The 12,584-nt window shown below is 40.8% G+C and overlaps 1 protein-coding gene across 4 annotated transcripts in view; it reads left to right on the top strand.

The window, feature by feature from the left end:
- The window catches only part of CPQ (carboxypeptidase Q), a 163,695-nt gene extending 152,615 nt beyond the window's left edge, over positions 1-11,080 (top strand). For all 4 annotated transcript variants that reach the window (XM_056332648.1, XM_056332645.1, XM_056332646.1 and 1 more), the window contains one exon: positions 5,248-11,080. In XM_056332648.1, the coding sequence (XP_056188623.1) occupies positions 5,248-5,408 (161 nt within the window). In that variant the 3' untranslated portion in view covers positions 5,409-11,080. The remainder of the gene's footprint in view (positions 1-5,247) is intronic.
- The last annotated feature ends 1,504 nt before the right edge of the window (positions 11,081-12,584 follow it).

Genomic DNA, 12,584 nt, shown 5'->3' with positions numbered 1-12,584 from the left:
GTATATTTATTTGAACTGTGTGTAGCAGACCTGCAATACCTAGGATTAATGTTTCCTAGGAGCTGGATTTGATCACAGGACACCTGCCTGCTGTGCTAAGGGTACCCCTGTGATCAATGATTTTGTCAGCTCAGATGACATCAGTATCACCCCAAACCCCCCAGTGCAGTGTGGGTTTTCAACAGGCATTTGATCACACAAGAGCATATGCTGGTTGTGCATGTTTTTAAAATTATTACATTTATGGAGTAAATTGATCTGTTTGGCAAGTTCTGCCCTGCTCTATAACCTGATGACAAAATTTGTTTCATCTGCAGCCTGCTCAGCACACAGACTCACTAACAGGTCAAGTATAAGGAAACGAGCTCAGAAGGAGTTGAAAGCAGAAAACCAAAACAAAATAAAAACCCACAACCTCCACAACAAAGAAACCAGAAAGCCCAACCTGAGATGTTAGAGGCATTACTGAGTGTTTGCCTCTGACCCTACTTATGCAACTCTTTCCCACAAAGGGCAAGTAAGGTCGTGCCTTGGTGTGCCAAGGAGAACCCTGCTTTAAGTTCCCGGAACACACACATTGTGCTACCAAACAGTGGACTGCTTGGCCCCAGCAGCTGCTCCAAACATGAGACATAAGTTCTCTGGTCCCTCCATCAGACCCATGTCAATGAGTCCCACCAGACACCTGAGGGATCACAAGTGGCACTAGATTGCTGCTAAGTATCTGAAAAGCACCCCTGTACTAAAGAGGGTTTCCTGCCACTTTGTAATGGGACTATGAATTATCTGTTTATTACCTTATTAAAGTTGTAAATTATTATTTTCAGGTTTTCATTTCCAGCGTCTTCGATGCATTCAAATAATAAGTACAGCATTTTTGGCAGTGGTTTTTAACATTCCTTGTTTTCATGCCACAACACCTACTACATCCAGCTAGAAGCAGTTTCTCACTGATTGCCTTAACTGGCCAGCAGTGTTCCTCAGTGATTCACATCACTGTAAATGTGAGCAGACTGAAAAAGGACAATTAAAGAGGGTTGTCTGGCAAACATCTTTTTTTTAAATCAGTGCTCTGCAAACAAAGGAAAGCAGCAAAGTGCATAAGATGTGACAGTGGAGCACCCAGCCTATCTATTGCTTTTCTGTTTGAGTATTGGTTCCACCGAGAACAGTGATGAGTGGCGCTTCTCAGACATTGGTACTGGGGGACCATCGCTGTTTAATGTCTCTGTTGGCGACATGGACGAGCGGGATCGACTGCACCCTCAGCAAGTTTGCTGATTACACCAAGCTGTGTAGTGGAGTTGACACACTGGAGGGAAGGGATGCCATCCACAGAGATCTTGACAGGCTTGAGAGGTGGCCCCGTGTAAACTTCATGAAGTTCAGCAAGGCCAAATGCAAGGTCCTGCACGTGGGTCGGGGCAACCCCAAGCACAAATACAGGCTGGGTGGAGAATGAATTGAGAGCAGCCCTGTGGAGAAGGACTTGGGGTATCGCTTGACAAGAAGCTCAGCGTGACCCAGCGATGTGCGCTTGCAGCCCAGAAAGCAAATGATATCGTGAGGTGCATCAAAAGCAGCATGGCCAGCAAGTTGAGGGAGGTGATTCTCCCCCTCTGGTCTGCTCTTGTGAGACCCCTCCAGTGTCCTGCGTTCAGCTCTGGGGCCCCCAACATAAAAAGGACCTGCTGGCGCGAGCCCAGAGGAGGGCCATGACGATGGTCAGAGGGCTGGAGCCCCTCTGCTGTGAGGACAGGCTGGGAGTTGGGGTTGTTCACCCTACAGAAGAGAAGGCTCCGGGGAGACCTGACAGTGGCCTTGCAGTACCTGAAGGGGGCCTAAGGGAAGCTGGGGAGGGGATTTGACCACCCTGGTCTAGTAAAAGGTGTCCCTGCCCTTGGCAGGGAGGTGGGACTAGATGACCTTTAAAGGTCCCTTCCAACCCAAACCATTCTATGATTCTACCTGTGTAACACCTCCCATCTGAGGATTTTTAAGTACTTAATTAGACCTTTCAGACTCTTGTAAGGCTGTATGCTATCCCCTTTCTCGGTGGCTGGCATGGAGATGGGTGAATAATTCATAGGTCTATGAAACATGGCTACTCATCTATTTTACTCGACTGCTGGCTTATGTAGCTGGTAAAAATGAACCTCCATTTGTTGCTGGCTGTTGTTCCTGAGGTAAATATTAGGTAATAGCAATAAAACAAAAGCTAAGATCAGTTTTAGGTGAAAGAACAAAATTACTAGTAATTGGAGTTTTAAAACTTATATCTAGGTGAGTTTTCCAGTTTCTTTCAAGCTTCTGGAAGTGGCATTTCTGGCTTTCAGGAAGATTTTGTTTGAGAAGGGTTAACAATTCAGTGGCTATCGAGGATACAGTACAGTCAGCCAGCTGATGTGCTTTGAAACCTCACTGTTTGAAGTGTGATGCAGAATCCTTCTCTCCCTGTCCCTGCCTTCTGTAGGATGGCTGCTTGTGCTCTCAGCATTGCTGCTTCTGTTAGTTTTTTTGAAAAGGGGCTGTAGGATCCGACGGACTTTACTCAGGTGACCCAGCATGACCACAGACCATGGAGCTCCACAGAACTTCCCTCTTTACGGTCATCTGCAGGGATTGATCTCAGTCCTAGATGCATTTACCAGTGAAATGGCACTAGCCAGTGTCTTGCCCACAGCCTGGCGACCTCTGGAAGCCATAAATATCTCCAGGCAGCTAACATCAACATGGAGAAGTCTCAGGTTTGGAGCAGGAGACATAAAAATCGCTTGCAGTCGTATCTGTGCCACAGGGTGTTTCATGTCTAGAGGCTTGCGTGAGGCCCTCGGCTGTAAACTGCTCTTGTGCTCAAAGCCAAGAACATGGATTTTCACTTTTGTTTCTAATTATATAGGCTAAAACTGCTTTCTTAGGGTCTTTTCCTTAGTCTCACAAGATATTTACAGCTCACTGACTTTAATGCTAGCCCAAGACATGAAAGAGACAGCACAGCCAGTTTACGAACCCTTTGATACTCTGTGTACTCACACTCTGATGTTTCTTGCGCATTAATTGCTTGATGTCAAAGTCAGATAATTTTCTGATTTTTAAAATCAATTTAGAGAAATAAATCTGTTTCAGCATTTCAGGGATTTAAACATTTCAAAGCAAAGGGTGTTTATCCTTGTTCCATTCACAGAGATAAAACACTACTCTGTAAATCCGTAGTTAATGTGAATAGCAAAATGTTTGCAACAAATTCCAGGCAACCAATTTTTGTCTTGAGTCGTACAAAAGTGTCCAAAAATTGCAATGGGTTTGCCTCAGTGGCTTAACTTGTAATGTGTCCTTAGTGCAGAAGTCTGTCAGTTAAAGAATTTATTGTTGTTCAGCCCTTTTATCATTGTATATATTTTAAATAATTCAGAATCAAATTTTAAAAGTGAATACGAGTTGACATAAATTCAATGCTAAAATTATTGGACCATAATTCAGCACCTGTAACCTACCCAGTGACTCCTGTCTTGCTCCAACTCAGTAGCAAACAAGTCTTAAAAGCAAGAAGAGCCTCTTAAAATTAAATCAATCACGATACCATATAACCATATGCTACAGCATTTGGCCTTCTGCGTATTATCTTACGAAGGGATCTTCATCTTGGATAGAATTATAAAATGCATTACCTTTCCATTCCTTCTTTCTGAAATGGCAGTGAAACAAGCCATCCAAGTCAGTCCCCATTAGAGCAATAGAAACATGCCTGTTAACCACAGTGAGAGCTGGACTCTGTCCTGAATGACTGTACAAGTGATCAAAAGATACGTATTATAGGAATGTACAGTTATGCTGTCAGAAATTTTGCTTTCATTCTCTTCAAAGGCTTCAGGCATCTCAGGGAAACCCAAGAAAAATCATAACTAAGTCTTACGAGCACACATGAGTTTATCAAAGCCTTCATCATCTGATACTGATTTCCACTGAGTGTAAATAAGTATATGAATAATTTATTTACATCGTCTTTATAATCAAACAGTCCTGGGTTTTTTCTGTCTTCCTTGGCATAGTAGGCTTAGCCTCTGTTTGTTTCCACCTGGGGCCCATAGCTCTTACTGGTGAATTCACATCAGTGCTTGTTCTCTGGGATTGATGACCAAGCGAGGAAGGGGTCTGTTGTGCTAGGTGGGTCCTACCCTGGGAGCTGTGCACCTCCTAGCCCCAGTCAGCGGGAGGCCAAGGGAATCTACACAAAGGAATTGCAAGCAGTGGATCTGTGTGGTGTGGGAAAATATCACATCTACTTATTTTCGAAATGTGGGGTGGAATTCTGTTAACGATGGCAGGGTTAATGAGATTAAAACAAAGCAGATGGAGGCTGATAGAACCAGAGAAGAGGCAGAGTAATGAACTGGGAGAGAAGTTGCAAAGGGATAGAGGGGATCAGTGGGGACTGGACCAGGCAGAAAATGGCCGGGGTGCAAATCCCCCACCAGTGTCTCTGCTGCTGTGCCCGGTGGGGTGGCACTTTCTCCTGCTCCTGTTGGTTTTGGTCTGCCTTGCGGCCTTGAGTGATGCCTCACTGGCATTAGTTGTGCTCCCTGAGCCCACCTGGCTTGCAAAAGAGTAGTCCTTTCCCTGCCCGTGTGCTCCCAGAGGCAGTCAGTTGTTCCCAAATGGGAAGATCTGCGGTTTCACCCCAGGTGCTTCTGCCCCAGCCGATGAGGAGTCATGACTGCAAGGGTTATGTAGTTGGGGGCTACCTGGGTTACCCTAGATTGTCTAGAAAACTGCTTTGAAACCGCACATCCTTGTGACAAACAGGGGCTCAAAAGTAGAAGCAAATTCCAAAGTGTTCCCCAACACAAATAACAGCAAGGAAAGGATCTGTAACTCAGTCGTAACTCATCGTCAGAGCAGTGGGAAGAGGAATGGAGGAAGCGCCACCACATGTGGGGTTGTAGGGATTTTCCTGCTTGGACTTTGGTAGTCCTAGAGGAAAACAGATGTATACTGTTGCTGAGGAAGTGAGTCTCCCAGGGGAAGGTCGGCTTTTCCCCAGTGTGAATTTTTGCTGCCTCAAGCTCACTCAAGTCAATTAACAAAAACCCTGCAAACTGCAGATGCCACAGCTCTGTGCAGTTATTATATGGAACTTTATACGGTTGCATGTGGTTTTAATCATAAACCCAGGAATGGATTTAAGTTTATATTCCTCTTCAAATATTTGTGTTCCTATAAAGGAATATTGCCCATTTTTCTCTGTAGGTGCCAGCTTGCGTGATGACCTCAGTAAATACTTCTGGTTTCATCATTCTCACGGGGACACGATGACAGTTCAGGATCCAAACCAGATGAATCTGTGTGCTGCTGTTTGGACTGTTGTCTCCTATGTAATTGCTGACATGGAGGAGATGTTGCCAAGGTAATAAAACAGCAAGAAAGAAGATTTCTGTTCTTCAGCAAAGACTGTGAGTCCACTAATGCATGTGGTTTACAGCTGTGGGAAATTCTGCTTTTTACCCTGATTTTGTGTATTATGATGTCAGTTTTCCTCAAAACTCATGTGCTCTTTTACACATTCCTGTTCCTTTTTGCTGTTTTGATATCTTCCATTTGTGATTTTTACTTAAAATTTCTTCTATTAAGTACTTTTTGAATTTCTGATGCAGGTATAATACCTCTTTGACTATGACATAATAACCATTTGTATGCAGAGTGGTCCTGTGCTGCAGTAAAAATATACCAAATAAATTAGTTGCATCAGAATAATTAATGTATTGAGTTAGTGTACACATTTATGATTTTGTTCTCTGTCTTTCACTCTATGCATTAGAATGAAATACTATTAATGAAGCAGCCCTTTTTACTCTCATAAGATAATACTGTAGTTTCTATACAGTTTTCAGGTTATTGGACAAATTCATCTTGGCTGTTTTAATGGTAATATATGGTAAAATGGTCAAATAATGGTCAAAATGCTAAAATAATAGGGCTTTTAATAGTTTGTTCAGCTCCTGCTGTTAAATTTTACTAAAGGTCACTTGATGTGAGGCTCAGATAAAACACAGCACAGAGGACAAGAAGCCAGCCACAGGACTCCCAGATCTCCTGTGTTTCTTCAGGAGAAAGCTGTGCATGTCCTTTTCTTTCTGATGGAAGACTCACCATAGTGACATGCAGAGAATTTCATGTGGCAGTTTTTCTCTGAAATGCCATGATGTTTCAGAAACGGCATCACAGCTGTGATTTGTGACCTTCACTACCTGCCAGCTGATATCCAAACGAAGCATAAGAGCAGATTTTGATTCCGACTTCTGAAGCCGTTCCCAACTGCCCCTCTCTTGCAGAGATGCTCTCCTGCTGGAAGCTGGGTGAGAGGACACTGGTACATATGCACTTTGATGGAGGAATTAACCTGGGAATTTCATTCTTGTATACTTTGTTGGGTTTTAGTATTTTTCCTGCTCAAAAATTATGACCATTCAGATAACTTCAGGGCTATCTATAGAGAAGATATAACTGGTGTTGGGGAATATTTTCAGCTGTATGATTTCTGTTCATTTCTTTGCGACATGGCGCTTGTTTCTGCTTTTAAATTTTACAATGAGCAAGCTTACTGATGTGAATAACTGCTGCAATATAATCAACACCAAACAACTAATGTAACGAACAATATGGAGTATTAAACCAAATGGCAGGCAGTCCCTGGTGCTGTTAATCAGTTCTGTCGTTGAGCAGTAGCTGAGTGATGAGCCATTCATTTTTATAGAATTAATAACCATGATATCTGTTTACCATGATAATAGCTGTTTTACATCAAATTTATTAAATATTTCAATTTTCCCTCCAAATCACTTCAGGAACATAAAGGCTGCCTGGAGATACTCTGCTCTTTCTTTTTAAAGAATTAGTATTGATATAAAGTTAGCAAAATTTCCTCTGCTTCCAAGGCATGATGTTTATGCTTCTTTTTCCTGGTTTGCTAGACAAGAGCACAGCTGGTGGTGCTCACCACTGACGTGTCCTCAGCTGTCTCTAAATCCAGCTTTTTGACCTTCATGGGATATTACTATTTCCTGAACTACATTCCACGTCTTTCACTCTCAAGGTATGCCACTTTGTACATCAGAGATTCAGAAGGGTTTTCCATGAAGTTACATTTATTGTTACAAATCTTAACCTCTGCTCACATGGAAACAGAGTTTATTTGTGGTTTTCTCCATTGCCTCAAGTCAAATGGAGAATCTCTGGTGTCAAGAATACTTCTGCAGAGGAGAAGAACACTGCGTTATGCATGTGGCACCACAGCACATCCCAAGATGTACTTGTTGGCTCCTATGATCCATAAGATAAGCCTCAAAGATTAAAACTTGTGATGCCCCTGAAGAAAATCTAACCTTCATGTCAACTTCAGATACACTTCTCTGGAGAGAAGCTTTACAGAGTGGGTTTGGAAAAAAATGTTCAAAAATCAAAAAATTGCCAACTTATTTTTATAGAAATGGTGAAATAGTGAAATTTAAAACATTTTAGTTTTCAAATTGACAAAGAATTTTTTACATGTAAAACCAGGTTCCATTAAAATAAGACATTGGCTTTTTGATTCCTCTCATCTGTAATAGTTCTCAGACCTAAAAGTCCAACTATTCACAGTGCTCTCCTCATAACCTGTCTGTTCAGATGTACCTCTCTCAAAAATTTCCATAAATGAAGAGATGCTAATACATTTCTTTCCTTTCCCAGTGGGATTTTTTACCTTCTGTGCAGTAGCTCATCTTTATCCCTGCTCAGTGTAGCAATTATACTGTTTCAATTAGTGGCAATTAAACATATATTGGCTGGTCAATTTTCAGTTCAAGAGCACTTCTAAAGCGATCCAGAAAACATAACTTTGCTTTCCACTGGCATGCCCCCTTTGATCTTGGAGGATGTTTCTCAACTTTACTTGAGAAAGTAATAGCTGAAGATACCATTTTTATTATTATGATTGTCAGGGTCAGCTGCCATAAATCTGTGCTTTTCATAAGTATTTTGATGACATTCTAAGGTAAAGGGTCCATGTGTACATTTCCCTCCACTAAAATAAAATGCTATCTTTGACTAGATTGCTTTTTGCCTGCATAGATGTGTGAGCCGAGAGTTGAAAAAACAGCAGCAGCATTTAAATATATGTTAAAAATTTAAATTTCAAATAAACATTTTCCTCACAGTATTACAAATCTCTTGCATCTGCTGGGAAGGGAGGCCCCTGGGTAGCCTTCCTTTCTGCTGCAGCTCGAAGGTTTCAGACATAGTTAAAGAAGGACAGGGCCAATACATAATTCATTTACCCAACTAGACTATAACACAAATGCTGATGAAAAGTCTCTTTTCAATACTGTATAATGTAACATAGGTAATTTTCTGAGTAGTAAAAGAATTGCAGGATAGGAAACCGAGTTGGCGCTTTTGTCCTTCATGTGTCAAGACATTATTGGAGTTTCACTGTCTCTTTGAATGATTCAGTTCTAGGTGATCCCACAAGATCTTTACTTCCTTTTAAAATAATTAGAAACAAAGAAAGAGAGCTGTTTCCTGGAACAAGAGATGAAGTGATGCTTCTGCTGCTGCTACACTGCAAATATCCTTGGCTGTATATTTAGTTAGCATGCTTCCCCCGTAACAGTTTAAGACACTTCCATTTACCATAAGTAAATATCAAACTGATCTTGATATCTATATCTGTCTCATGAAATATACATACCATCTAAATGTGCCCAAATGATTAATTTACTGCTGTGTAATGATTAGCATAAAAATCTCATCACTGCACAGGATAGAAATGTTACCACTAATTGCTGGTTGAAGTGAACAATGTTTTCTGCATAGAAATTAATGATGCATGCATCACAGCTCTTGAATGGGAAAATTCAAGACTTTCTGGAAAAGGAGCATCTTTGGGGGTTTTTTCTTCTTTTTTTCTGCTAAATCATAGGGGAGATGGATCATATGTAGTAGAAGGGAATATTATTTTGTGCACAGTCCATTTTATCTTTGCACCACACTTACAGAAATGTTTTAACTTACACCTTTTGTAATCTTCTGTGCATAGCAGATGCATGGAAGCACTGTCCAACGCACACCATAGTCTTTCATGGCCATTGATTCTGGAAGCTCTAGCCCTTTTGCCCAAAGGTTTGACCAGCTATGGAGCTGTGATTTATAGTTACAATTGTTCAATAAATACATTGTGTTAGCACCTGATTAAGGTCTTTAGGCTCCTCTCTTCTTAATAATCCTCTTTGCCTTTGGAGGAGGGACATCAATGACAAGTTTATATCCAGCTCTGTGTCTAGCTTGCAGTTTGATTTCACTTCAGGACAGATTAAACACCTTTAGTTTATGTTAAGTTTTTATTTTGGGGGTGTTTTTTTGGTCTTTCACTGTCATTTGCAGCACCTGTACTGTGATATGGATATCAGGAATGAGTATGCGACTGAAAAAATCTGCGTATTTTGTGCCTTGGGGCTCAGGAACTGCAAGACGCAATTGAGATGACTCTGAAGAGCAACACATAAGCACATGGGTGAGAGCTCCATCAGGGCCACCACTTGCCATTACCACTGGCCTGTGTTACTGGCAGACAGAGCTTTGTGATCAGTGCAATGAGTTTTCATCACTAGTCATGATTTTCTATATAACTCCATGAAAATCAGGTTTATAGAAAGCAAAGAGGGAAGCTCTGGAGGACAGACCACAAAAATTAGAGCAAGGTAACACTGAGGCAGGGGCTGTGGCTTCAAGTACCGATGTTTTACTTTGCTTTGCTGGATGAGTTCGGGAGCTCTACCTAAACCTGCCCGAGTTTCACTGCTAAATGGTGGTGGTGGTGTTTGCTGCTCATGTTTGATGTAGTCTGATTTAACAACAGTGTGTTAAAACATAGATGCGTGTAAAACATAAGTTCATAGCAGAAGTGAGGTTCTATTGGAGGAGAGGAGTAAGGGGTTAATGCCTTTTAGCTGCATGAGAATTCATCTGTAAAATGTGTCTTTTACTAATTACCGTTTGCATTTACATTACTTGCATTATTTGTATTTACATTTGCTAATTGCATTTACTATTTGTCATGACAAACAAAAAGAAATATTCCTCCTTCAGATACTGCCATTTCAAAACAGAATTTGGACATTAGGCATATCCATTTTAAACTAATAGTACTTTGCATCCAGGAATGGTGTGGTATGATGTATGCAAAATGGTCGCACACAATGCCATCTATATATATAATTTCACAGCTTTGGACCATCACACACATGCTAAGTCTGTTTCACAAAATCAGTGGCCGTACAGTGGGGCAGTATGGGCAAAGGGAATAGGTTAAATGGTTTTCAAATAGCCATGCAGCCTGTCAGTCCTGAAGTTAAGTTTCAGATACAGAAGTTCCTACCTCAGCCAAACTGTGCTGCCCATAAATGAGTTACTAGTTTGTTTTTATACCACTGAGGTGATTTTGAAGCTGAAGTATAACATTTAGTGCAAAAGTGACATTTTTGACTGAGCATGTGCAACACTGGACTGCAAATTCAAGAGAGAGAAATGAGAAAATTATTTTTGTGGTTTTTCTCTCAGTTAACCAAGCTAGTGATTTATATTGACCTTAAAACATATTAACACACACCTACACACATTTCTCCCTCTATGCATAATACGGAAAATCTTTCTTATCAATGATTATTTCATTTCTTCTTTTTATCAGGGTGTGTACTTTATAAGCAGAAGTTGCCAAAAAATATCTGGATTTACAGAGTAGCAACTATATTCTTAGTCTCAGTAGGAATTCAGGTAATAGTGCAGCAAGCATCTTGATAAGACTGATGTCCTGTGCGTGGACTGAATCTTTGGGAAAGTCTTTGAAACTGTGATTTCATTGAGGTTCTTTGTGGCTTGTGTTATAATTTCTGGGATATTTTGACTTCACCTTTGTGAATGTGATTATTCAATATGTTACTTATCTTGGATTGTCTGTATCTTTTGCTTTTTCCAGGGATGTTATGGCAGTGGTATAGCTACAGAGAATTCATATCATTGCCTGTACTTAAAAGCAACTTCCCCAGTTCTTTTGCACTTCAAGTCATCATTTTTTGTTTTGCTCTAAATGCTTTTAATGTAATACACAATGTAGAGGCTAATGATTGTTCAAAAGCAGGTAACAAAATATCCACATTTTTACATAAGTCTGCCATGCTGTTCTTCCTGTAGCTATTATCAAGCTTTAGCTCATCAGTAACATGAGTTTAATAAGAGGAATTACTAGAAAGTGAGTCATGAGACATTTAACCATGGAAAGTTTAACAGGCATAAATCACTGCATGGTTTCTGAATGGAAATAAAATGTTGACAGCTTTACCCTCCAAATTGCTTATCATAGAAACAGAGAAAGCTATAAATATCCACAAGAAAATGCATGCTTCTTTTCAGCAGTGATTCCCAATGCTGAGTTCTGTGCAGTAGTTATTTTAAGCCTTTATAATGTAGGCTGAACCTTTAACATGAAACCTCAAAAAGCAAATGCACACTAGTTTTGAATGCCTGTATGCTTTTTTTGTCACGGAAGACAGGGAACAGCTCTATTGGTAACTCAGCCTAGCTTTGGTATTGCTGTCCCTCCAAGCAGGGGTCCCTTCTGGCTATATGGCAAGCTTATTGGAAGGATAAGTACGAGCAGTAGAAGAAATTACTTAAAAATCTGGTCTCGTTAGATCTTCATAAAATGATGAAAGTGGTGGTTTTTTAATGCAGAAATAGCTGAACTTAGGTTTTGGCATGTACAGTTGTAGAAGCCTCTTCTCATTTCTCTAATAAACAGCAGTGTCTCCATATGTATGAGAAGATAATAAATGACATAATTCAGTAAACTGTATAAGTACCGCATGTATTAAACAACAACCTATCTAAGTTACAAAAAATGAATCCATTTATCAACAGGAACAAATCTTTAAATATGAAGAGAGGATTAATTTCCAAGTTGTTAGAAGGAAGCAGATGTGATAGAAGGAAGTGTACACTTCTGCTTTCAGTTGAGCAAAAATTCATTTCTGGTGTTTCACATCATGAGTTTGATTGAACTGAAAGGAGAGGTTAGAGAAAATGTGCGTATGTCTCTCTGTTGAGCAAAATCCCGACAGTGCTTGCTAGCATCAGTAAAGGCTGCTGCACATCGGAAGCTCTCTGGTTAGGGGTTCTCCATGCCCTACATGTTTGATAACACACTGGGTGCGCTGTATTCCCAGAACTAACTATGTGAGTTTGAATTTATAGGGTGAGGACCAGAAGCCTTTGTTGGGCACATTCTGCAAGAAGTGTGTGACGCAGCTGTTCTTGATACCACATCTTCATGTGACAAATAATAAACCGGCTGTTGGTAGCTCAGCCACTCACCTCAGCCTGGGTGGTTGCCTTGTGGTCCTGTGGAAAGGGTAGTCACTCCAGGCTTCATCTAAAGGAAGGGGAACTGAAGATCACTAACCAGATTCCAGGAGTTTTGTTGACCTCTTTCTGTACACCTAATGTAGAATTGCCACGGAGAATCTTTCTGCTCATCCCCTGGGTGCAGAGGTCCT

Source organism: Falco biarmicus, chromosome 3 (assembly GCF_023638135.1).
Source record: "Falco biarmicus isolate bFalBia1 chromosome 3, bFalBia1.pri, whole genome shotgun sequence".
NCBI lineage: Eukaryota > Metazoa > Chordata > Aves > Falconiformes > Falconidae > Falco > Falco biarmicus.
The sequence above is the reverse complement of the archived record's forward strand: the minus strand, read 5'-3'. Positions and strand labels throughout refer to the sequence as shown.